Source organism: Centropristis striata, chromosome 15 (assembly GCF_030273125.1).
Source record: "Centropristis striata isolate RG_2023a ecotype Rhode Island chromosome 15, C.striata_1.0, whole genome shotgun sequence".
Taxonomy (NCBI): domain Eukaryota; kingdom Metazoa; phylum Chordata; class Actinopteri; order Perciformes; family Serranidae; genus Centropristis; species Centropristis striata.
In genome coordinates this window covers 27,243,931-27,271,756 of record NC_081531.1, presented here as the reverse complement: position 1 = coordinate 27,271,756, position 27,826 = coordinate 27,243,931, and the positions used below count along the sequence as shown (strand labels likewise).

At 36.4% G+C, this 27,826-nt stretch overlaps 1 protein-coding gene across 1 annotated transcript; it reads left to right on the top strand.

The window, feature by feature from the left end:
* The first annotated feature begins 92 nt into the window (after window positions 1-92).
* hephl1b (hephaestin-like 1b) lies at window positions 93-27,782 on the top strand. The gene is made up of 20 exons (XM_059351849.1): window positions 93-634; window positions 3,095-3,339; window positions 5,066-5,278; window positions 7,571-7,786; window positions 8,668-8,922; window positions 9,629-9,797; window positions 10,569-10,708; window positions 10,819-10,950; window positions 12,046-12,251; window positions 12,923-13,067; window positions 14,306-14,518; window positions 16,426-16,645; window positions 16,763-16,902; window positions 16,986-17,111; window positions 17,236-17,342; window positions 18,156-18,390; window positions 19,848-19,987; window positions 22,531-22,684; window positions 22,821-22,841; window positions 27,361-27,782. The coding sequence occupies exons 1-20, from the start codon at window positions 462-464 to the stop codon at window positions 27,441-27,443; spliced, it is 3,333 nt and encodes a 1,110-aa protein (XP_059207832.1). The 5' UTR covers window positions 93-461; the 3' UTR covers window positions 27,444-27,782.
* The last annotated feature ends 44 nt before the right edge of the window (window positions 27,783-27,826 follow it).

Sequence of the window (27,826 nt, the reverse complement as noted above, 5' to 3'; positions counted from 1 at the left end):
AAGTTTTAGTGGGACTCATGAGAAAGTGGCGCCAGAATGTGGATTCATGTTTTAAAACTAATACATTTTTTTTAGACACCAGCTGACTAATGTGCTTATTCATCACCTGTAGAAAATTGACACCCAATTCAGACGACCCCAGGGTGCTTCAGTTTGCATTTTAGCACAAGTGGATCAATTATCTTAATTTCCCAGTTGGCAGTTTCAATAGCATTTATGGTAATTAACGCGAGAACACTGTGCAGTTATTACCCATGTGCTCTGATACCACTGGAGGCGGTAACACCGTGGTCCCTCTCAGGCTGAATAGACCAACTGTTTTCCTTTGCACAGTTTCATAAGTGCTGCAGCCCCAAACGCACTCTGCTACAACGCGCCCCATGGAAGAGTCACCGGAACTTTCCGCTTGTTAACCCCCGCTAAACAGCTCACCCCTGCGTTAACGGAGCGATCAGCTGACCATGGCGCGGACTTTGGGGCTGTTTGTGAGTTGTTTGTTGTTTATTCTCTCCTCCGGCGCGGAAGGGAAGCGCAGCAGGGAGAGAGTTTACTATGTGGGGATCATTGAGGACTCTTGGAACTACGCACCAAGTGGAAAAAACCTGCTTAACGGACAAGACGTCGAAAATGATGAGTGAGTTGTGTTACAGTCAAGTTATTTTAGAAATGATGCGCAGTGGGTGAAGGAAATATCACTACCTGTTAATATGACCAATCACGCCTTATTGGGCTACATATGCGCGCTGGGTGTGCTGTTAAAGTGAAAATGAAAACAAGTGAAACCCTTCATCTACAGACTTTACTGAAGTATTTAAAGGTCAAAAGTTGAGCAGCGTGTCGTCCCCATCATAGAGAAGTGTCTAGACCTTTGAATGTAGGGTTTTGCTGACTGAGAGATGATAGTTCTTTGGATGACTTTTAAAGGTGAATTACTTAAGTGAGACTTCCTGTGCTATGTGTTAGAGTGAGCTCAAAATAGCCTAAATAAAGTCAGAAACACTGACAGCTGCCTCTCATCTGGATGTGAAAGTAAAGTCTCAAAAAGATGTAATAGGGTTTGGAGTTTCCCAGACATTTAGATGGATAGTCAAGCATGTTAATTCTTAACAGGTACTTGAATTGACCTTTTCATGTCAGCTTGTTTCTCTGAATCATAATGAAGCTGTCGAACCATTGCACAATACTGAAATCTCCCGAGTTACTCTATCAGCCAGCAAACTTGCCCAATAGTGAGTTATATATGCCAAATACAACAATACAACACAATTACTAAAACTGCATTTATCATCATAAAGCGGGCGTATGTAAAGAGACTTGTATAGACCTATAGAGCCCATTTTCATTCAGATATCTTTAGGTCAGAGGTCAGAGGCCCGCTTGAAAATCTCCTTGTCCTTGTTGAAATAGCCTAAAAGATATCATAGCCCTGAAGTAAAGCCTGCTACAGCCTCTGAAAGGTAAAAAAAAAAAAAAATCTAACACCAACCTATTTAAACATACATTGAAAAATAATTAGAATCTTCCAGACATATTGACTATTTTTCTTCCTATTTGACTGATTATTCAACCCATAGGCAGATCACTTCTGCTAACAGTACTTCCCTTAAGTTGCTCTCAAAAAATTTTTCACATCACCCAAAAGAAAACCATTACTATAAGCACTGAAATTGTTAATACTGTTTACATTTCTACATGTCTAAATTGTAAATTGTCAATACTTTATTTTTTTACTTGTTAATTGTTAATACCATTCCTATATTTCTAGTTTATATTGCTTGTTTACTATTCATTGTTATTTTTATTGAAACTCTCTCTTGCTATCCACTCTGTAACACCAGAAATTCCCCCGTTAATAAAGGAAGTCTTATAATGTGACATAACAAAGGTATATAGATTGCAACATAGAGATGGTTTCTCAAATCTCATTAATACTGAAATTAACATGCTAACATAATCATCAAAAATAAGTTGTGTAGCAACCACATGTACTAAATCGTTCTGACCATGTGTTCAGTGGAACCCCCTTTATCAGACAGCTAGGGTGTCACTATGACCCAGTTATGAATCAAGTAAATGTAATGCTTTTTATCCTCCCTGTTGCTTATTTATGTTATGTTATGGTCTGGATATACAGAAGCAAAACTGCGTTTGCCACAGCTCCGGTAACCTGTTATTAGCCCGGAGAAACGTGTAATCACAATAATGACAAGTCTAATTGTTAGACAGCAGAAACTAGATGCAATTTGTTCTTCGGCATTACATCGACAGTTAAGGGATTCATCACTTTGTGCGTTTTATAATAAAATTTGAGGCAATAATGTTAAATAATCTGGTAGATATATAAGATCCTTTTGTGTTCAGAGTTTGCTACAATTATATCTGATGTTTTGGGATATATGCACTTTTTATACTAGTTATACAGTTGGCTCCAGTCGCACAGTCTGTATCTTGGCAATAATTGCTTCTTTTTTGCTAAACTATGTGTTGCATGATAAGGTAGGGCTGGGCGATATATCGATATATTTTTTAAATGTGATATGGAATTAGACCATATCCCATATATCGATATAGTTCAAAAACATTTTCCTTTATTTCTAAATGCTGCCCTTACTATGGTTTGTCATATTTAGTTCTTTTGTAACGTTCATTATTCTTTTCTCATATAAATATAATTATTTCAGGAAAAGATTTGCCTATTTTATTTCATAGGCTGTTTATATTTAAGATTTTTTTTTATTTAAATGTGCACTTTATGGAGCTTTGATTTATTTTAAAAAGGTACTCCTGTTGTTCGACAGTATTTATGTTCACCTAAATTAAACGGTTTTAACAAAACTACTTGTGACATGTCATATTTGGTTTTGACTTTGACTGAACATTTGCTCTCACTTTGCGATAAAAAAATAATTTTGGTCCATATCGCCCAGCCCTATGATAAGGAGATAAAACTGCATGCCATTGTGGCATCCTGTTATGTATATTATGACAATAACCTGACCTTGAGCTTCCCTCAGGATCATTGGCTGTCTCCTCTGCCTCTTCCACACACTCTTCCTTCTGTTTAAGCACTTCTTTGTCTCCACTTCTATCTCAGACATGCATCCGTGTTTCTGGAAAGAGGAGAACACCGTATTGGGAGTGTTTATAAGAAGGCAATGTACCGACAGTACACAGATGCTACGTACAGCCGAACGGCCCCCCGGCCTGCCTGGTTGGGCTTCCTGGGGCCCATACTGCGAGCTGAGGTCGATGATGTTATCGTGGTCCATCTGAAGAACTTTGCCACCAGGAGCTACTCCATGCATCCTCATGGAGTTTTCTATGAGAAGAATGCAGAGGGTATAGTGCTACATAATACACATGTGCATGTAGAGACACACAGAAAGATATATAATGATGTACCTCAGGCAGAAAGGAACACCCGTTTATACAAAATGATGCTTGAAATGCTGAAATAATAGGGCGACTAAATGGATTTCCGTCCTAAATGAAATACAATATATTGGAGGTTACAAATAATATCAATGGGGATACAGATTAGAAGTGTACATAGATGTCATTAACAGTATCAGGATCTGTTCAACCAACACAATGATCTGTATCTGTATTCAGATAGAAGAATGGAGATAGTCATGGTTTATACCAGGCACCTTAAATCTATATTGTCGTTTGTAACCTAATCAAATTAATTAATTAATAGCTCTCTCTTACTCTAGCTCACAGACTTTAAATTTTTTTTTTTTTTTTTTTAAAACACTAAATTTTCTGAACTACTACTGCTACTTCTACTAAACTGGGGGACGTTGAACAATCAGATACTGAATTTTTTTTTTTCATAAATCAAAAGATTCTTTTTGACAATAGAAATGATTCATAATAAAGATATATAGAAAACATATTTCTTGGTTGAAGGGGATAATCTTCAGTTTCAGTAGTGTTCTATTGTCTTGATTGCTAGCGACCACTTTTCAATTATCTTTACAGGATTCATTTGTGAAATCAAAGTCCCATGTTGCGAACAGGATGAAAAGTCTCTATTGCATTATATGAGTAATAAGAGTAAGTTTGGCTGATCACAAAGCTACTGTTGAGTCATTCAACAAGTGACACTGTTCTAAAACAGAAGGTTCATTCAGGCCTCAGTGATGTGTGACGTTTGTCTTGATATAAAGATTGGTTTTCAGTCAAATGGATGAAATCTTTTCGGTCTCATATTTCACCCAATCACTGTGGCTTTGTGTGATTCCAGTGTGAAAGTATGACATCTTGGCATGTTTGCCAGATTGCCTCTGAGTACAAGATACTCACAGCAGATGTGATTGGGACTTCAGTTTGGCCTGTGTTAGAGTACAAAAAAAAGACTGAGCACAATTTCCATGACTGAGTGATTATTATGGATACCGTAACTGCAACAACTATGTGAAACAAGCCCCCACCACCACTTATCTGGCAATGTATCCTGTATCCCCAGGAACCGAAACTGAAACTAAAATTCTGTTATCCCTCTTAAAACATATTATGCTTCATGTCCTGACCTCATGTCCTGGCTCATGATTTACATTCCTCTATGTGTCAGAAAGAGCATTTCTGAAGAGTGACCAACTAGTTTTTGTAAACAGGAAAGTGGACAGGAAGGGAGGGAGGGAGGAGGAGGAAGAGGGCAGTGGTATCAAGACATAAAACTGGTAAAAAGAGCTAATTCTGTGTTAAACCGTGTCATGTGAGAGCAGATTGGTACAGAGGTCACTCTCCCCATGACATCCGTCACTAAGTCATTTATGTGTCCATAGATCACTTCTACACGTGGAGGCTGAAAGCTTAACAGAGATAAGACCCATAAAAGAAGTGGATATGACCTTGATTTGGGAAATCTCCATTGAAGAATGGGATTTTAAACCTATTTTCAGTTGATGAATGATTGATTTCATGCAGGATATTTACTCCTACATCTGTGCTGCATATCATTGTTTTCTATTCAAAGTGAAAGCACACAGACTCAACTGTTCTCTAAACCTCAGAGGAAACAGAATGATCTCAGCATAAACATCTTGTATTTGTCTAACAGGGGCGCTCTATCCAGATGGGACATCAAACAAGCTGAAGGAGGATGACTCCGTCCCCCCGGGAGGCAGCTACACCTACCGCTGGGAGGTCAGACCAGAATTTGCCCCCACAGATGAGGATGCCAACTGCCTGACCTGGGTCTACCACTCTCACTTAGACGCCCCCAGAGACATCGCCTCTGGTCTTATCGGGGCTCTGCTCACCTGCAAGAAAGGTATGAAGACATGGGACTGCATGCTCTGAACCCAAAACCTTATTAGGAAGTGTTTTGCTCTTTTTACATTTTACTCACTGTGGCCTTGTATTTCACTATAATATATAAGTCCTGTAGCTCTATGGAAAGCACAATCATGGCTAGTGTCAAAAATCTATTTTGTGCAGTATATCACAGTTATAATAACATAAATCATTTAAAAAAAAAGAAAGAACGCAAGTTGAATTGGTCAGGTAAATATTTTTTTAAATAATTTAAATAAAATTGAATGTATATATAGCGTAACTGTATCCTAATTTGGACACCGTTCGGCTAAGATTCTATCAAAATCTCACATTAACTACTTATATAAATGATCATGTTATGCTTCCAAAGCAGCTTCCAGAGTCGGCAAAAGGATGCTAACGCCGGTGAATTAGCCATGCGCTAACTGTATCCCAAGTCAGACACTTGGATTTCCTGATTGTAAAAATTGAAATTTGATGTTTCTGGGTAAGCCAAATAAATAACACTGTTATCAACCATCGTTATCAACACACCCCGACCGTCCTTCTGTCCTTCACAATAAAATTCAGTAGAGTAAAAATAAAGATGTACTTTTAAGATCCTCGCCCAAGCGTTCTTATTGCTTTCCCTCATCAGATTTACTTTCACATTGTAATTAGACAAGTAAATCTACATGTACATAAATGACATTTCACACATAGTTTGTTAAATATGTATAAATTAATTATACCTACACTAGTGGTGGCGATCCTTTTCAAAACGATGTGTCCGATTTGGGATACAGTTTCTATACAAGTTTCCAAGTGCCCACAGTGTAATAAAGATTAGAAGTAAAAAATGGTTCTCCACATGCTATACATATATATGTAACTATTTGCATTTTTCTACCTCTCCTGTCCTCTCCTCTCTGCTCTGAGTAAACAGCCTGTTGTTATGTCTGATTTTATGTCACGTTACTGTTTGTCTCAGCAGAATCAATCATGGCTTGACAGTTGTGGTGAGAAATGCAGAACTTAATTTTTTAACAGGATCTAATTATTCCAAACTGTTTATTTTTGGTGACGTTTTAAATTAGACATGTAGAATAATTATATTTTGACGGAAATGTCGGAATTTGAAGCTTCGTCCGGCTACTTTTTTAAACATACACTTTTGTAACCTATGATCAGTTCAGATAATGTCTGTTTTTACAGTTTCTTTCTCCGAGAAACAGTGTAATTTTGGCAGCTTTTTAAAGCAAACATACATTTCAGTTCAGAGGGTTAACCTTAATAATTATATATCAGGAGAGTGTTTCTCATAATGTGTCCGTATGTTTCCTGTCTGTATTCTTTGTTTGTATGCCATATCAAATTAATTTATGTCCCTTAATCATAGTTACAGTCACCAAGTACCACACCCATGCTTTTACTCCAACACTCACTTACCTTAAGCCCTTAATGACTGCAATAAAAAAACTGCCAACGAAAGCTTCATAGGAAAACAAAATGATGGGAAACCACAGGGAGAGTTACTCGGCTCTCCAGGCTATCATGCATCAATTGGATGCTGATCAGATGGAAAAACAATCTGTGCTTGACTATATACACTACAGGCCAAAAGTTTGGAAGCAACTTACATTTTCTGTTCTCTTAAAAACCAGTATGGATTCTTTGGATTTTTGGATGTGTTTACTGCATAATCACACTTTACCTTTATTGAATTGAACCATTTTCCTCAATTTACCTTTAGGTATACATTGATGTTACCAGACCATTGATGAATAAATGTTACCAAAAGAAAATAATGGTCTAGTTTTAGGGTTGAGAAGATTTGGAAGAGTCACAACTTCAGTGCAAAAGTAAAAAACAAATCACAGCTTGCATTATTCACTTTGGCTCTTTGGCTTTTAAGAGTTTGGATACAAAAATCCCAATAAATCTCAACTGTGTTCATATCTCTGACAAACTACCACATAAATGGCTAAAACTGAAGCAGCTGAGTAAAGAAACAAGAGTACAGATTAATACATTAAGGAAAGAAGGATACTCAAAGTCTAAGCAATAAAAACCCAAAGACCTGATACTTATAGTAAAAATGTGTTCTAATAAGTGACTCTTTATATGATAATCATGTTTATTTTGTTGCAAAGTATAGCAATGAAACTATGATCTTTTTTTTTTAACAAATTTGATCTTGCTTCCAAACTTTTGGCCTGTAGTGTATATGTGTGTGTATGTGTGTGTGTTTGTGTGTGTTAGTAATAAACCCCTGCACGTTATGTATCATCTTTCTCCATGAGTACAGGAATCTTGAAGGAATTGAGCAATCCAGGCCAGGGTCAAACAAAGCCAGACTCTGTCGTAGAGTCAGCCCGAAATGATGTGGACCAGGACGTGTTCCTAATGTTCAACGTGGTGGACGAAAACCTGAGTTGGTACCTGGATGACAACATTGAGCTCTGCTTTGATCCAAACGGAGTCGATGAAGATGCAGACTTTCAGGAGTCGAACCTGATGCACGGTGAGAGAGATCTTTTTATGATTCACACGTTAAAGCAACAACAAGAAGTGTTTAATGAGCTACAAAACTGTCTCAGTTTAATGCTGATGCCTTTACATGACCAACATAAGCAAACAAGACCATCAGTTTGCTTTGCTTTTTCTATATGGATATTTATAATCATAGGGTCTCTCGTTTCAAAATCAGATGAAACGAGAGATGAGAGGAGCTTGAGTGTGGCAGTGAGTAGTATGTAAGCCAGTTAAAAGGACACAAGGTGAAATTTTTCTTTGCAGAATTTTTGACGTGATAGAAATGAGATATAACAATCAGCAAAGAGAAAAAGGAAAATAATTAACCAAACAAAACAAAAAAAGCTGAAAATGATCCTGAATTGGCCCTCTTTCTCTGAGAAAGGTATGTAATATGTGTGTTTTTCTATGAAATACATTGTGAGATTTATATCATTATATGAATAAACATTGGAGGCTTAAGCAAAGTTCACCTTGTTTCACTGTCATCATATTACAGTTATGAACCTTACATAGCCACAAATAGATCACCTCATAACTATGCATCATGAAAACAGATGTGTTAAATGCAAAATATAAAAATGTAAAAACAATAAACTTTCTTTCACTCGCTTCCAAAACAAATGCACATGCTTCAAGTAAGTTGAAAACAAGAATATGATTTATTGTAAATTAAGTTTTTTTTCTTAATTCTCTTCCTTTCCCACCTCCTCTGTATTCTGCTGCTCTTACATTCTTTAACTGACTATGTTATGTGATTTACTCAGCACTTCAAATGACCTTTATTTGTATAAAAGCAGGTACAGAGGTAAGGGTTTTTCACTTTGTCCCTCACTCTAATCTTTGCCTGTGTTTTTCTCTGTGTGACAGCTATTAATGGCTACATGTTTGGTAACCTGCCCGGAATCGAGTTATGCCAGGACCGTGCGGTAGCCTGGCATTTGTTTGGCATGGGCAACGAGGTGGACATTCATTCTGCCTTTTTCCACGGGAATACACTGCTGGATCGCGGCCACCGCACCGACGTCCTCAGCCTGTTCCCGGCAACGTTCGCTACAGCTGAGATGGTCCCGAAAGCCACGGGAAAGTGGTTGCTGACCTGCCAGGTTAATGACCACTTGCAGGGTAGGACACCTGACCTTTAAACCTCTGTGTGACCTTTGACCTCTCTGCTTTGAGACTTAACTGCTTGTACAGAGTTGCTGACAGTGGGGAATGCATTTTGTGTGATGTATGGCTCTGTTATTTGGCCAAAGCACGATGTTATGAAACTTCCCACAGTAGAACTTGTATTTCTACTATACACAAGCCAGGACTTGTATTTTAAAGCTGTCCAAAGTCTAAGAACTGATTCAGCCATACATGTTCAGCATAAAAAGAATAATATTTACACTTGAAATACCTTTCCTTTGTATCATACCAGACATTCCACATCAGCCCATTTATATATATATATATATCGCTGTGGCTTTAAAGAAAAGTATTTTATTTAACCTTTATTTAACCAGGAAATATCCCATTGAGATTAAGAACCCCTTTTTCAAGGGAGCCCTGAAAAAAAATATGTTTATCACACTTTACAGGCTCTGTGTCCTCACATGATCTGCTTTGTTAAAGGAGAATATAAGAAGTGTTAACTGAACCCTGAATTATTTATATTTTATAGACTACTAAATCTGACTCTTTAAAGTTGTCAGGTTGATTTATCCGAGGCTTTTAAAGATCCAGTTTCACAACCAGTTTTTACCTTATACATGTGAATTATGGTGTGTGTGTGTGTGTGTTTGTGTGTGTGTGTGTGTGTCTCTCCCTCTCTCTTTATCTGTTCCAGCTGGGATGCAGGCCTTTTATCAAGTGAAGTCATGTGGCAGTAAGGCGAGCCCTACAGTGATGAGCGGCGTTGTGAGGAATTACTACCTGGCAGCGAAAAGAATCTTTTGGGACTACGGCCCCTCAGGAATGGATCTGATCAATAATGTGTCCCTCACTGAGGCCGACAGGTGGGCAGACACCTTATGAAATATGTTCATAGTTAGTTAATTATTAGCAGCGTGGTTTCACGAGAGCTATGCCAACTATCTCAGTTATCAGGGGCCATGTCCATTTAGCTTGGTTTATTGCCAGGTCAGAGTTGTTCAAGAAGTTTGACTCTGTTTTTTGTGTTTAAATAGTGGCTAGGATCCTTAATCCCTGTGTCTCACTTTCAAAAAGTTGCTTTTTTTCCTTAGAGGACAAAAATGTACTACTTTTAACCAACATCAGTCCAACTAAATATTGATTCATTTTCAGATTTTTTTAAAGTACTGTTACAACCCAAGTTTGAGTCTAGGGAGAAGGGAACGTAACGCAACGCTGGTGTACTCATTGAGAAAGTTAAATCTCATTAGTTTTTGAGAAGAATATTTAGATATTCCATAAAGGGGTGAACTATTCCTTTAAGTCCTCTGAACAAAGTTGTCTGTGTGTGTGTATGGCCCTTGACAGAGCTGATTACATGTGGATGGATCGTTCCTGTGGCGAGGCAGTTTAGTTGTGTCTAGAGTAAACAGTTTGGATTGTGATGCAGTGACTCAGTTGTTTTTGTGCCTTTGTTATTCTTCCCTGACCTGGTACATTGAAACCCCAATGACTGGCCAGCACTTTTCTTCAGCATGAAATTACACACGGCTGCTTCTCCCAGGCCACCTATTCACTGCAACCCTTTCAGTTTTTACCTCACTTACAGTATCTTCATATCCTTCCTCCCACAACCCCACTCATTCCTCTCATAGTGCAGCAGAGATATTTTTTGGCAAAGATGGCGGAAGGATCGGCGGTAAATATGTGAAAGTGATATTCGAAGAATACACAGACGATACCTTCACCATCACAAAGCCACTGACCCCAGATTCTCAACACTTAGGAATCTTCGGTAAGGAATTGGCAAAAAGGTCCCAGCTTTGTATCTTTTGTACTGGTATCTTGTCTTAAATTCTATGAACATCTCTTGTCTGGTTACAATGTTTGTCTGTATTTGTCCAGGTCCAGTCCTGAGGGCAGAAGAAGGCGACACTCTAAGAGTCACATTCATGAATAAAGCTGATAGAAACTACAGCATCCAGCCTCATGGCCTGCACTACGATAAACACTACCAGGGAAGCAGCTATGAAGACGGTGAGACAACAGCTAAGAAAAACCTCATTAGCTAAGACATTTTTAATGTAAATAGTGCTAAGAGGAGAGAGGGTTCATTAAACTGTATTCTATAAACACGAGCGATAGCCAGTGGGTAACATTTATGACTGACAGATTTGCATGAATACTGCTTTAACCCTTTGATGCACAACATGGGTCTAAAGTGACCCGAATAAGTTTTTATATTCTATATCTTTGCAATAAATTAATTTCATCATTCCTCAAATAGCTTGTTTTTGATCATTATACATCCCAATATACATTTCATTTCTTACTTTTTGAATAAAAACCCTTTTCTTTTTATCACTATGCTTCTAATGCACAAGGTCATATTAGACCCATGTTGTTCATTAAAACGTGTTTATATGTTGTCACCAATCCAATCCACCAATCCAATCACACAAATATTAACTATCCTATTTTGTTAAATTGTTGTTTTTCAAATGGAAATTATTATTTGGTGGCTCTAATAAGTCTCAAATGTTAAAATATGTGATTTTCCAATGTAATCTGGTGGTTCCAACAACTTTTTTAAACATAGTTACACATATACTCAAATTGTTAATTTAGTGTCACTTTTTGTATCACTTCGCTTCTAATGCACAAGGTCATTTTTGACCCATGTGTGTAAACTTGATGTAATAATACAAAAACTATTTTTCTTCATAAAGTATGAAAGGAAAAATGGATATATTGATCTCTTTTAATAAAAAAAGAGAGATATTCAAACACACAGCCAGCATGAATAACACAACATAACATGGGAAATGAATGCGGGTCATTTTTGACCCATGTATTACATTAGAAGGTGTTTATATGTTGTGCTTCAAAGGGTTAAAGAGTGAAGAAAAAAACCCTGTGTGAGCCTCTGGTGTTTGTGCTAAACTAATGAATTATATCTGCAAATATCTATTCAAATATGACTTAATTACATTAACAAAAAAAAATTCATGCATGGATTGTGTTGCCATGTATTTGAATTTCAGACTAAAATGCAAAACAATTTATAGGTATTGAGTTTGACTGCTAAATGCCTGTTTCTGAACAGTTAGTTCTTTGTGTGGAACCCTGTAGGTGTTGACAAGCCGGGCTCTCACGTTGGTCCAGGGGAGAGCTTCACCTACATCTGGAAGGTGCTAGAAGGTCCATCTTCATCTGATTCTCCCTGCATCCCCTACCTGTACTACTCTGCCACTGACCCCGCCAAGGACACCAACTCTGGATTAGTGGGACCTCTGCTTGTGTGCAAGAAGGGAACGCTGGGGGAGAATGGAACCCAGGTGCTGCTTTATTATCCATTGACACATGGAAAAGTGCAGAAAACTTTCCCATTAAATAAGTTTAAATCAGTATATGTTTCTCCCGTTTGAAAATCGTTTAGATATGATGAAAGAGATACGTCACCCCAAAAAGAATCCTTTTTATACCCGTTACTCAGCCATTCTTGAAGAAAACTTTGTTTTTCTTGCATGCCTCCACTGGAAGTGAAATTCATGTTGAACTTATATCCTTTTGGCTGCTTTTAACAGTTAAACATCAGTTTACAAACTGTTTAAACACTTCTGCATAAACTGTCTCACCCTCGTCCGTGTGAGTAGTAAAACCTTAGACTTTTAACCTGAAATAGCAAAAATTCACATGTTTAGGATTTCGTGAGTGTAAGGCTGGATATATGAGACTTGGATTACACTGCACGAGAAAATACATTTTTCAAGGTAACATGGTTAGTAATTGTAATAAAAAAAAGAATAATTTTGTTTTATTTCTCCTCTTATCTTATCTGGGCTATTGCAGATAAATAAGGATGAGAATAAAATAATCTGTGCTTAAGATAATATAGCAGGTTAATTGACAGTTTTATTTAAAACAATATTGTACAGTTTTGGGTTTTTAACTGTAATGTGCAACCCCGACACATTCTCACTGTTACTGTGTGTAAATTGTTTTACAGAAGGGTCTGGATAAGGAGTTCTTCCTTCTGTTTTCTGTCCTGGATGAAAACATGAGCTGGTATTTTGAGGAGAATATTGAGATGTTTGGCAGCAACGAGACAAATACAGAGGACGAGGACTTTGAGGAGAGCAACTTGATGCATGGTAATCAATGTGTGCACTGCAAAAAAATCACAAAAAAAACTGTAAAAAAAAGTTTAAAAAAAAGTTACGTCAAAGAACAGTAAATATACATGTTGTTTTTTTTTATTTCTCTAAGAATACGAATAATATGCAGTAAAATATCTGTATTTAATTTTTTTTTTTTTTTTTTTACCAAAAGTTGCCTTAATTCAGCAATATGATGGATATTTCTACATAAGGCTCTTTCATAGTGCCATTTCATGCTGCAAGATTTATGTCTCTGTAACGTCTCGCCTCCACTATGAACGTGGCAGAAGCGGGATGCCGAGATCAAGTGATCCCACCAATTTTCCACCTCTAGAGGTAGTCACAGAGGTGGAAAATTGGTGGGACTGTTGGAAGGTGGACCAGTATGAATAGGCCATCCCAGCAAAGCCGAATAATTGACGTCACTAACAAACACCTCCCACTTGGTTCGACAGTCATTGAATCATGTTCAGCATCGGCACAACGACAACGACTGCGGCCGTCATCACAAACTGTGCACAGCGTCCGCAGCTGATTGTAAACAAACTGGCATCGCTAACTGTGCACAGTGTCCGCAGCTGATTGTACATAAACCTGCATCGCTAACTGTGCACAGAGTGTCCTGACAAACAGAGGTCACTTACTGAACACATACTGCTGCAGCACATACATACTTATTGCTACAGAGCTAACTGTGCGACCCATTAGCACTGTGCTACTGTGCAATGCTACTGCTGCTCTGCTGCACTTAACTATCGTCTCCTCCCACTAACCTCCCACCTTGCTCAGCGACATCGGCCTGCACTATGAATGTGCATGAATATCACGCCTTCGCGGAAACACTATGAACGCCCTAAGGTGAAAAGTCAGCACAGATATTTTTAGCAATATAGCAGGCCATTTGCGGGACCGCACTATGAAAGGGCCTATAGAATATGCTGTAATTTAACATTCAAGACCAATAAGCAATTGAACTCAACTCCCATTTTATGGTTAATATTTGTAATAAAATAAATGAACCTTTTTTATGCCGTTTGTACTAAATGTAGAAAAAAGCAAGAAAAAAATTGAAAAATAATTCAGTAAATTTCTGGAAACAGTGTAGTTCTATGATTGATACTGACTGTAGCTCAGTACAAGCTAGCTTAGTATCATATTCTGAAGGCAATTTTCTGTTATTCTTTTTAGCATTTGCTAACTTATCTCTGTTTAAATCTTCCCTTTGATCTCAGCTGTAAACGGACGCATGTATGGGAACCTTCAGGGACTGGAGATGTGTGCCGGGGACAGAGTTGTGTGGTACACCTTTGGCTTGGGTACAGAGGTGGACATCCATGGTGTTTATTTCGAGGGGAACACCTTCAAGAAGCAGAGCACAACACGTGACACGATCAGCCTGTTCCCTCACATCACTGCGTCTGCTATCATGCAGACACAGACTCCCGGTTAGTCGTACCAGACACACACACTCACAAGCACACACTCTACAGCCACTCCTAAACCACATCCCTTTCCTCGCAAACATTGTCAGCATTTATCTGTACTTCAGCTTTTGTTTGACAGACAGATCTTTACTACACAAACATGCTTAGATAACCTTGTATGAATGTTTTCCTGTGAGGTGTACACACAGGAAACATCAATAACTACAATGCAAACAGGAAATGTCAAAACTCTCCAGAGTATTTATTTATTGTACAGTTTCCTAAAGAGTTGACTGGCTTCATCTGATTTCAGTTAAAGGAAAACTGCAGTAAATTCAGACTAGTTCAAGTAATATAACAGAGAATGTTTTATGATTCCCTTCAGACATGTTGAATAACAATGAATAAATACATTTTAAAAATCCCATAAAAAAGTTTAATAAACACATTTGTTTTTAAAAAACACAATTTTAAGTGGAGGGGGACTTTGAACTGTCTCAGTTAGCATAAAACACTCTTAATACATCAGTCTACGTATATGCAGACATCTACAACAAGCTGCAAAGCTTTGCATGAAACAGTTGCAAACTACATATTTGCATTCGCATGTCAGGGATAATGCATTATATTACATTCAGTCTCTGAACAACAAGCCATTTCTGGGTATTTTTGCTCTTTTTACATTTTTCTTACTGTGGCCTTGTATTTCACTGCAGTGTAAGTCCTGCAGCTTTATGGAATCAGCACAATCATGGCTAGAAATGTGAACAACTCAAAAATGTCCTTTGTGCAGAATAACAGTTGTAATAACATAAGTCATTAAAACATTTTTTAAACTGTTTTCATTTTTACAACCCCCTTCTTGCAACCTCTCCTGTCTTGTCCTCTCCTCTCTGCTCTGTGTAAACAGCCTGCAGTTCTGTCCGATTTTCAGTGAATATTTCTCGTGACTGTTCATCTAAAAAAAAAAAAACAATCATGGCTTCACAGTGTTGTTATGGAGCACAGAATTTATTGTTTTTGACAGGATGTAGTTATTCTAAACAGTTTGTTTTTGACAGAAACATCCCCGTTTTAAGCTTCGTTTTGGTTTCAATCCGAGTGATGCGGGTTCATTTGCTTTTTGATGTCCTCATAAATTGAAAGCGCAACCCTCTCAAATAAACAAGTAAAGTGAGTTCAGAGAGCTACAATACAAATGCCAAGAGAGATTTATGAGCAGATGTCTGCACCAAATCAAGGTTATAATAGTTTTGGATTTTTCATGAGTTTTAGTTTTAATTTCGTTGTGAATTTTTTTCTTCAAATTCAGTTAGTTTTAGTTAGTTTTTAGTGTGAGTTTGCTAGTTTTAGTTTATTTTTTATTTTTGGAAAATGCTTAGTTTTAGTTTAGTTTTTATTAGTTTTAGCGTTGGTATTAATTTTTTTGTAATGGGCTATGTGTTGGGTGTCAGATTCAAAGGGTCATAATAAATGTTGCCTTTATTTCCTTTGTCTTATCCATTTCAGCCCCAATAAAGTTATTAACTCTTATAGTTCCAGGTGTATTGAATTGAAGTGTAGACATGCCAGTCTTAATAAACATATTTTCCATGTGTTCCTGCATGTTCACTAACAGAATCCTCTTTATAATAGAAATTGGATATGTAAGAAAAAAGTTGACAAATACGAAAATGAAGCACATTTTCACTATCATTTTAGTTAGTTTCAGTTAGTTTTGTAACCACACAATACAGTTTCAGTTAGTTATCGTTTTTTTTCCTTTAAACTCTCGTTTTTATTGTTATTTCAGTTAACCATAATGTTTTTTCAATTCTAGTTTTTGTTATTTCGTTAGTTTTCGTTAACTATAATAACCTTGCACCAAATGTTAAGCCACAAAGTATCCAGTCGTTTATCCAACTGACCTCTTTTCTCTCACCTGTCAGGTGTGTATGAGGTGAGCTGCAGAGTGACAGACCACTTCTCAGCTGGCATGAGGCAGCAGTACAAAGTGAACGTGTGCCCACGACACAAACTGAAGCTCTCACACACAGTACATCCCACCAAGATTGTGCAGTACTTTATTAGTGCTGAAGAAATTGAGTGGGACTTCTCACCTAAGAGAGACTGGGAGCTGGCGTTACACCACGCCACACCAGAGAACAGGTGTGTGAGTAAGATAATTGTAGGATGATGTGTTTCAGTGTTGGAGTCCGAGGCTGTGATTAGTGGCGTAACTTATTACTGTTTGTTAATGGACGCAAATTGTTACATGTCTCCCAGTCCAGGCAGTATATTTGTGGCAAAAGGGAAAAACAGAATCGGCTCACGCTACAAGAAGGTGGTTTACAGGGAATACACTGACGACACCTTCAGAGTTCAGAAGAAACGGCAGCCCAACCAACAGCACTTGGGAATAATGGGTAAGCTTAGCCGCTCTTTATGCAGGGTTTTTTCCCCCCCGAGAAAAGACAGAAGAAGACACAGGTTTTTTTTCCTTCTGTAGGTCCAATAATCAAAGCAGAGGTAGGAGAGCAGATCGTGATCACGTTCAAGAACAAAGCCAGCCGGCCGTACTCGATAAGTGCACATGGAGTGAGGGCCAGCGGCGCACACATTCCTGTCGAGCCTGGTGAGAATCAAAATTGAAAAAATAAATATTCTGTTGCTTTATAACAAAAGGATCGGGCTACAAAACACTGGCCTTTTCTCAGGAGGGTCTGATGCGTGTTTGTTTTCTGTTCTCTTCCCTGCAGGCCACATTATCGAGCTGACGTGGGATGTTCCTCAAAGTTCTGGTCCAGGGGTCTCAGATCCTAACTGCATCTCGTACGCCTACTACTCCAGTGTTGACTTCATTAAGGTACGTGTTCCCTGTAGGGGTGAAATGTAACTAAGTACATTCACTCAAGTACTGTACTTAAATGCAATTCTGAGCTACTTTACTTGAGTATTTCCATTTTATGTAACTTTATTCTTCAACTCCACTACATTTTAGAGGTAAATATTGTACTTTTTACTCCACTACATTTCAGGTTGATTTAACATAAAAACATGATAAATTTAAAGTGATTTTAAAGTGAAATTAAAATGTTTCTTACATATGTCTATATTGTATATATTTTTCCTTATTTTATATTATTGTTTGGTTTGTGTGAGTGTTAATACTTTTTTGTTTCTTCTTGTCTAAATTGTCAATACTTTTATATTTCATGTTAATATTGCATGTTTGTTATTTTATTGTTACTGCTTTCTATTTTTGCTCTACACTTTTTGCTGTTGTTACACTGAAAATATCCCCATTGTGGGACTAAAAAAGGAATATCTAATCTAATCTAATTAATGCATCAATACAAATAATCTAACAATCTGAGTGGGTCCATTCTGCATAACAAATTTTTGGTACTTTAAGTACATTTTGATGCTGATACTTGTGTACTTTTACCTTAATTACTCCACTACAAGTAAAAGTCCTGCATTCAAAACATACTTAACAGTGTGGTATAAATACTTTTACTTAAGTAAGGGATCTGGATACTTTTTCCAGCCTGACAGGAATGTATACAGGAATGAATACACATTAATCACAGTGTTGCTGCAAAAAGAACGTGTATTTAATGGACAACTTTACGAGTTAAAGTGAAGATGTTTGTGACAGACATTTGTTTATGTTCAGGATCTGTACAGTGGTCTTCTGGGGCCTCTGGTGATATGCAGGCCCGGGACTCTGCAGCGCGGCAAGGGGCCCGACAGACAGAGGGGTGATGTGGAGAAAGAGTTTGCTCTGCTCTTTATGGTGCATGATGAAAACCAGTCCTGGTACTTGGACGACAACATCAGAACATACCTTAACGAAGACCCGGAGACCTTCGTGCAAGACGAAGACTTTGAGGAGAGCAACATGATGCACGGTACAAGATGAGAGGAGAGCGAGGCACACAGAGTAAAACTGTCTTTTCATTAAATAATATTAGATAGATAGATAGATTACTTTATTAATCCCCGAAGGGAAATTCTGTTGTCACAGCAGTCCGGTATTTGAGTACAATAAAATACAATTCAATAAAATACTGAGGTAGAATAAATAAAAACAACAATAAAAAAAAAAACACAGAATAGAACAAGGACACTTAAGAAGTTAAAAAGAAGATCAGTTGGTAGGTAAGATACAGTAGAAAGATGATGGTAATTATACTGATGATATGATGGTAATAATGTTATGTGACTACACAGTACATAATAATAGTACAGTATATAATATAATATATAATAATAATAAGATAATATAATATAAGAATAATAAGAATACTACTTATAATAATAAGGCCAGTATGACAATAGTAGTAGTATATCACAGTATATAGTAATAATAGTAATGGCAGCAACAGTATGTATATAATAATAATAGTAGTAGAAGTAGTAGTAGTATTAATAATAACAACATAGCAATGTGTCATAGAGGGATATATATATATATATATATGTATATATATATATATATATATATATATATATATATATGTATGTAGTATATTTATATATGTAGAATGTGCAACAGGACAAGAATATTGTTTTAATATGATATATAATATAAGTTGAGATTTATTGCTTTTTTTCTAGAAAACTTTGGATCATCTCTATGGAGGCTTATTTCTCCCAATTAAATGGGGAAAAGACAAAATAATGAATTAGCATCTCCAAATAATGACCAAAAAATATTGGCTTAGTATAGAAAAATAATGGCTTAGTGTAGTAAAATAATGGCTTATTATAGTAAAATAACAAGTTGGTATTGCAAATTAATCAAACATTTTCTTTAAAAAAAAAAACAAATTAAATTAATAAACCAAAAATAAAGTGTTAGTTTATATCACAAATGTATGTCATTATGCATTATATTGAGATACTAATTAATTATTTTTGTATTACCAACTAATAATAATACTCAATATTTTAAGACGTTTTGTTTCATTTTCTTTATTTTTTTTGTTACTGGTGGAAAAGCATTAGGATTAGAGGGTTAGGAACATAAAAACTAATAAAATAAAATAAAACCACTGAAACTTTTTTTGTCAATGAGGAGAAATGGAAAATACACACACACTCAAAAGTTGAAATTAAAATATCACACATTAAAAAACAGAGAGCCTAAACCTACCACACAAGCTCATGTAAAACAGTGGACATCCTTAAAATTAACACGTAAATATGCAAACCAAGGCTGTATAATGTGATATAATGCAAATTGCTCCTCATCAGCATTTAGAAAGTATAAAAATGAATAAAAGATCACTTAAACAATTGTTTCAGAGATCCTATGTGTGATGATGCTAATGTGCAGTAATCTGTATGTGTGAATCTATTGAAGGGATCAATGGTAGACTGTACGGTAACCTGCATGGACTGGTGATGACGCAGGGCCAGAAAGTGGACTGGTACCTCCTGGGAATGGGCAACGAAGTGGACATGCACACTGTTCACTTCCACGCTGAGACTTTCACCTACAAGGTAACCTCACCAGCACAACTAAAGCTGATTAGGATGCAGAATTAAAACCCTATCGGGCAAATTATTTTTATACATATGATCAGTGGTGGAAGAAGTATTACAATCAGATAAAATCACACAACTAAAGTCTCAAAGGTCTCATGAACTACCTGCAGCTGAAGAAACCTTTTCAGGTGGTCAATGCTTCTCCCTAGTGGGTAAGAGAGGGAGGGCTGCTGGAGATATGCACACACCTGGTTAAAGTTAATACAAGTTTTATTAAAAAAAAAAAAAAAAAAAGAAGAAGAAGTCGTGGTCATATAGCCTGAAACATCAAATAATCTAGTAGCTGGTACTGTGGCGGTTTTGATGCTCAAAAATAGGAATATATGAGACATATAGAGACCAAAGCGTTCATGGGGAGTGAGTATAGGCCTGGGACGATAACAAATTTTGCTGGACGATATATTGTCCCACAAATTATTGCCAATAAACGATATTATTGTCAACATGATAATATATCATAATAATGCACACCCTTTCAAATACAATACACTTTTATTTCTCAGTGTTTTTTACCATTGTAATTGTAATTTTAAGAACGTTTAAATATCCTAAATAAATAAAACAAACATTTTTTTTTTTTTTTTTTTTTAAAGGGCAGCATTTATTTTGCGATGTAGCAAACTCCACTTTCTGTGAGCGCACAGCGTTTATATTGACTTTGTCGAACAGTGTTGACTGTCGGGACGAAGGCTCTGCATCTCCAGGTGCAGTTTTTTTTTCCCAGCTGGGAAAACTGGGTCGGGTGGTTCTGCTTTACATGGGCATGCAAGTTTGTTGTGGTGGCTTTTTTTGTTGCCACCACTTTTGAACAAATTGGGCATACAGGCTCGTCCGTGTGTTGATGGGCTCACCTTTTTCATTCGGTTTGAAACCGACATATTCCCACACCGGGGCTGTGGCTTTTGGCTTTGCAATCATCTTTTTCCTGGCGTTGCTCCGCACGAGGCTCACCTGCTGCACTCTGTGTGCAGCCAATGCTAGCGGCCCAGCCTTCCCCACAGAGACAAAGAGACTGGATGACTGACAGGAGGGTTCACTCCGCTCATTCTGCTATGGAACAAAAGAGATCCAGCACAGAGTGAACCCTCTTGTCATCCAGCCTGCTTGGAGGCAACAGACGAGGAAAACAAACACACATGCGCATGGCGATATATCGAGGCCGGCAAAATTATTGAGTTCATTTAATTTATCGTGCGATTAATTGATTTATTGATTATCGGCCCAGGCCTAAGTGAGTACATGAGCTACATGGACACAAACACGTCTCCATGTGCAACACGTGTTAAGTGCATCAGTGTCGTGTTTTCACTTCCAGCAAGCAGTAAAAATAAGTATTCAGATCCCTTACTGCAGTTAAAGTACTAATACCACACTGTGAAACGACTCCACTACAAGTTAAAGCCCTGCATTCAAGACTTACTGAAGTTAAAGGACAAAAGTTTCAGCATCATAATGTACTTAAAGTATCAACAGTAAAAGTACTTATACTGAATGGCCCCATTCAGATCGTTTTATACATTCTAAATATATTATTAGATAAATATGGTAATTTTGTAAAGATATGGCTCATTTTATACACTGCAAAAAAGGTGTGTCTAAAAATAAGATAAAAACACTAAATCTGAGGGAAATGATCTTGCTGCATGGACAGATAATTTCACTTGACAAGATTTCTCAAATTAAGATTGTTAAATCCAGAAATAAGCATGTTGAACGCTTAAAATAAGAAAGAAAGTCTTAAAACAAGATAAATTATCGAACACTTCTAAATCTAAAGTTTTTTTTATCTTGGTAAGAAAAAAATAATTGTCAGGTCACTCTGCTTGGGCCAGTTCATCGCTGTTTGCAGCTTTAATTTATCTTATTTTAAGAGTTAATTTCTTATTTTAAGTGTTCAACATGCTTATTTCTAGATTTTATAATCTTAATTTAAGAAATCGTATCAAGTGAAATTATCTGTCCATGCAGCAAGATCATTTCCCTCAGATTTAGTGTTTTTATCTTGTTTTTAGACACACCTATTTTGCAGTGTACTGTTATGAGGTTTAATTTATAAAAAGGTCTCATCTTTACTTACTTAAATCTTCACCTGAAAAGTAACTAAAGCTGGCAGATAAATGTAGTGGAATGAAAAGTACAACATTTGCCTCGAAATGTAGTCGAGAAGAAGTATAAGGTTACATGAAATGAAAATACTCAAGTAAAGTACACAGTTACATTAAAGTACCTAGTTACATTCCACCGCTGCATATAATACATATCTTACACGTTCGTAATCTCATTCACACAGTGCAGAACTGGTCTGAACTCGTCTGCTTGAATTAAATCAAATGATAATTTTGTTGTCCTTGGCATGAAAAACATTACACAAAAACTTTCTCTGCTCAGTTTCCTCAGTAGGGCTTATTTCCTTTTCTCAGTTCCCCTCTGATTGTTTGCATTGTATCTGGTGTGTGTGTGTGTGTGTGTGTGTGTGTGTGTGTGTGTGTTTGTGTCAGACGGACCGTGTGCACCGTGCAGACGTCTTTGATCTCTTCCCCGGGACTTTCCAGACTGTGGAGATGGTTGCTGGAAACCCAGGAACTTGGTTGCTCCACTGTCATGTGACTGACCACATCCACGCTGGCATGGAGACCACTTTCACCATCGAAGGTGTGTGTGCATGTGTTGTGTGTAAATGATTTCACACGTGCATGCGCGTTTACATCATTTTTAGTATGTACTGTACATGGATATGAACATCTATTGAAGAAGGTTTGTCTGACATTTCACATTTTATTTGTTTCAGTTCCAAAAATCTCCCCACCTGGTAAGATATGTTTTTTGTTTTTTACCTAATGATGCACAAATTATTAGAACACACTCTAAATAAGTCTCTGCTGTGTTGTACGGGCTTCGCCTCACCATACGGGTCGATGTGGTCATGGCAACATAGCCGCATGCAGTAGCATCTTACTTAATATTATATCTACATTCAAAACCAATTTAGGCTTTAAAATATTTGATTTTGATTAATGTATTCCTTGTAGGCAAGCATTGCTTTCCATTCATTTATATATCGTATAACAAATAAATTAAATTACTGTTAAACTTCCTTATTATTTCTTATTCCTTATTATATATAAAAATAATGAACCACTGTCAAATGTAACCAAGTCGCAACCTACAGGTCTAAAAGTGAAGCCAATGCATAAGTGCCCAAAACCTGCATTCTGGCCAGCAGGAGGCGACTCCACTGGTTGCAAATAATATTGTATAGAAGTCTATGAGAAAATTAACCTGTTTCCCACTTGATTCAATATTGCAATTAAAAAATCTGATGATTTTGTGGTCTCAAGTATTTTTCAATATAGCATGTTACCGTTTTTCTCAGTCACTTTGGTGCATTTCTCACATCACTATTAACATTTGCACAACAGTTAATACATTTTTCAAAACAATTAGTACAAAACTGCAAAACCTAGTTGATAACCTGCTGAAATGTGTCGCTTGCTCAAAATGGATAGCTCATTCCTCAAAAGCAAGGATTCATGTCAATGAAAGTGTCAGTGAATCAAGATGAAAAGTCCTGACACCATGTTTATGAACAAGATAGTCAAATGTCTCTGTCATGTTTTCATTATGACAGTTTACTCTGGAAATGTTTTCAATGCAAAAAAGTCAGATCTTGGTGACGCTACCTGAAAATGCTCCAGACAGACTATATACTATTTACACAGCCATTTGAAAACTACAGAAAAGTTACACATTACTGTATTTAGTGAGGTAACTGAGTACAACACACTGAATATGTATGTTTCATATATTTACTGCATATGCTCTTTACAATTCTTATTTGTTTACAGCATTGTGCAAAAGAAAAAAAACACCCTTATTTACAACAAACGTGACGTCCCTTTGGGTAGAGCTGAGACAGTACAGTGTCCACACTATGTCCTGCTGGTTCATATATGTTGTAAAGTGTTTCTGGGTTTATGGATTCAGCTCTGAGTGATTGTAGAGAAGTGGCTTATCATTGGTTCAACTAATGCTTCACACAGCCCTTCTTCTCATCAGTGAAAGCTGAGGTTCACCTCAGAGAAATTATTCAATTCTGGAGACATTTTCAGTAAAAAATAAAGATTTTTTAAAATGTATAAAATTAACTTGACAGATTTTGATAACTAGTTCAACATTTTTGTATGTAATGACTCAAGCAATGAAATTAGGACTATAAGTTTTATATGGAATGACTATCCAGCATTCACAAGTATAGTTCATTTTGACTGACATGACATAAGCAACTAATAATATTATAAAACAGAGAATTGTATTACAGTAAAGCACTTGATGCATGTCCAAAATCATTTGTAATGTGTTGTAAGGAATGAGAAACTACTGCTATGATGTACACAAATGAGTTAATGTTTTGGAGGTTAATGTTAATATTGATGTGAGAAATGCACCAAAGCAACTTAGAAAAACTGTAATTATGTAAATAACAGTCCCATTCAGAGAAAAATAAACATGGAAGCAGGGTGTTTAGGGTGAGGCAACTTTGTGATTTCCAGGCTGCTAACAGAGTGAACTTCGTGTTTTCGACTTAGAACGTTGACCCTTTCACAGTGTGTTTTTAGTTCATCAAAGTTTATTGAGAACCCTGATTCTGATACTGATTCATAATAATAATAATTCATTGATAACTGATATGGTGGCCGATATATTAAACTGGAATCAAAATAGACCTTTTTATGTGGATTGTGCGTCAATATTTCACCACTCTGCAAATGTACCCAGAGAGCTACTTTCTTACACATGCCACTTTATTAGATAATATTTAACATTGTTATGCATTATCACATATCATACATACAATGTATTACACTGTCAGTTAATTCTGTAAATGAAAACTAAATAAAGAATAAATAGGAGTAAAATAAATAGCTAAATAAACCTCATTACTGTTCAGTTTCCATCAATTGCTGACAATTTAAAAAATAACCCCATTCCTAAAAAAAATTTCTGCATTATATATTGTGTAAAAAATGTTTTTATAAAGGCACATATCGGACAGCATGTACACTGATACTGACTCAATATCAGCGATAATATCTTTGGCTTTGGTTTATTGTATAATGTTTGAAAGATCCAGCACCAACAGTCGCTGGTTCCAAAAAACCAAGATGGCGACAGCAAAAATGTCACATTTGATGCTTCAAAAGCATAATCTACAAACCAATGGCTGACATCACAATGAGTACTTCCACTTCTTTTATACAGTCTGATTATAATGAATGTGGGGTGTGTTCACTGTGATGGATTACTAGTAACACTGTAGAATAGACCAGTGGTTGTCAACCTTTTTTCAGTGATGTACCCCCTGTGAAATATTTTTTCAGCCAAGTACCCCCTAACCAGGGCAAAGCATCTTTGATTGAAAAAAAAAAGCCTTAAAAACAGAGCGCTGTGCCATCAGTGTCTGATTTATTAAACTTTGGAACTGATAAACGCATACAAAATTCAAACATTTGAAAAAAAAACCCTATTTCAAACATTTTAAATGTTAATAACCCATGACTAAATGTATTGCAAATATTTCTCATCACTAAAATGTAGTGATTCAAACTAATGTAGGAAAAACAGTGATCATATAACCATTTAAAACTATAACTGCTACGCTTCAACCACGACTCCATCTTTGAGTTTTCAAGTGATTAACAGGTGATGCCAGGTGGCATATGAGGGAGACTGAATATGAAATTATTTTTATAAACTTATACTTATATTTTCCTAAAATATTTATTAAATAATTATTTTTAAAGGATTTTTGCCTGGATGCTACTTTTTAAATGTTTTAATTTTCACGTCAGCAGAATGGTTCATACATTTGTTAGTTGGTGATGATAATAAATCTAAAACCTACATAAACCCCTTAAATGGCCCTTTAAGACTACTGAGAATTTTATTTGGTCACAACGTTAGCAGGCCTTTAGGTCAAAGGGGAGCTAAAGGTATTGCACTTTTTGTATCTCTGCTGTGATGTAATGGATCTGAAATGTTTTGTTAAATGTTATCTGTTATCAGTTTGCTTAGTGTTGAGAAACAATTCACCATTCGGGTCAGACATTCCTTGAACTGTTGTAAGATGTAGTGCAGCAGATGAACTCCTGACCCTATAAAGCATGAAATCTACTGTATTATTGCTTCTAAACCAGTAGAGGTGATGATCAGGGATTTTGGGTAATCCTGTGAATGCATCACTAAATAAATTACTTAAGGTGACACACTACAGGCATCCCATAACATGTCTCCTTTAAAAATAGTGGAAAGAAAATATCCCAAACAAACATTTAGGTGTATGTTTTAATATATTTGATCCATATGTGGCTGTAGATTTCTCCTAAATTCACTGAAAGTTAGTGTTTTATTGCAGCTTGTAGTTTCGCAAACATAGTCTAAACCTTGTTATCACAGGCAGCGTTAGAAGGCTCCCACTCTCCTGCTCAAAATATGTGTTTTACATGTTCTATACTGTTGTTGCTATGAATTAGATTCAGTATTTTTTCTTCATGTAGTCTAAATGCATCAAATCTTTAAAGGCCATTTTCTCAAAATGAGTTTTTTCTCATACGCTGAGCCATAAATCTCAACTTCAGCACCATTTACAGACACCAAACTGACAGGTTTTATTCCTAGCTATATTCTGAAAGTTTTTCACAGAGGAGTTTTGTCTGTATGTCATTCATACCCTGTTTTATAGAACATTTTGTTCCTAAAAAAGTGATGAAAATTGTTTTTTTTATGGCTTTTAACACTATTTTCTAATTTATTAAATTATAAAAGGTTATATCCAAATGTCCTTCTGTAAAAAAAACTTTGAATCCAATATATAAACAAAATTAAATAATAAATTTGCTTCATCCAATCAAATATATGCAAATTAGTGCTAATTTAATGAGGTCACACAGTTTTCTTTTATCTTGGTAAGAAACAAATAATTTGCAGTGCACTCTGCTCGGGCCAGTTCATCGCTGCTTGCAGCTTTAATTTGATTTCTTATTTTAAGCGTTCAACATGCTTATTTCTAGATTTAATAATCATAATTTAAGAAATCTTGTCAAGTGAAATTATCTGTCCATGCAGCAAGATCATTTCGCTCAGATTTAGTGTTTTTATCTTGTTTTTAGACACACCTTTTTTGCAGTGTACTGCACCTGTAGTGTCTCCCATTAAAATATAACACAGATTAGGTTTTGACTCAGGTTGTGCATCTAACAGATTTTATAGTAAAAATGCATTTAACAAGATGTCTCATTATCATGTTTCTGACTTCCTCTTGGTCTTTCCAGCTGCAGCAGCAGGAACTGAAGGCTCCATGAAGACGCTGCTGCTCTCTCTGGCTCTGTGTCTCCTGGCTGTAGGTGGACTCTGACACTGGGCGCTATGCCTGTTAGCACAACTGTGGTCATTAATGCACTTAACAAAAATTCAGGGAACGAAATCACTGTTGCATTTGTGTTTTGAGGTCATGTATGTAAATATTGAACAATAAATCTGACCGGTCGATATATATTAAGGGCTGCTTAATCATGTATAAAGTTTATTTTATTTCTTAGGACTGAAAAAAGCTTTTTTTTTTTATTTGCAATTGTTTATATGTTGCCGTTTCCTGTCATGTTTGCACTGTGTTTGATGTTAGATTTATAGAAATTGCTGTACCAAAAATCTGATTCAAGTTCTGAATGTACAATAAAGACATTTATTCAGCTTAGTTGAGATATTTGTATATTTTATTTTCATGTGCTGCATCACCTA

Coding starts and splice junctions, on each gene's coding strand:
- hephl1b (XM_059351849.1), top strand. CDS start 462: ATGGCGCGGACTTTGGGGCTGTTTGTGAGTTGTTTGTTGTTTATTCTC. Junction 10,709..10,818: donor TCAACACTTAGGAATCTTCG/GTAAGGAATTGG, acceptor GTATTTGTCCAG/GTCCAGTCCTGAGGGCAGAA. Junction 12,252..12,922: donor TGGGGGAGAATGGAACCCAG/GTGCTGCTTTAT, acceptor ATTGTTTTACAG/AAGGGTCTGGATAAGGAGTT.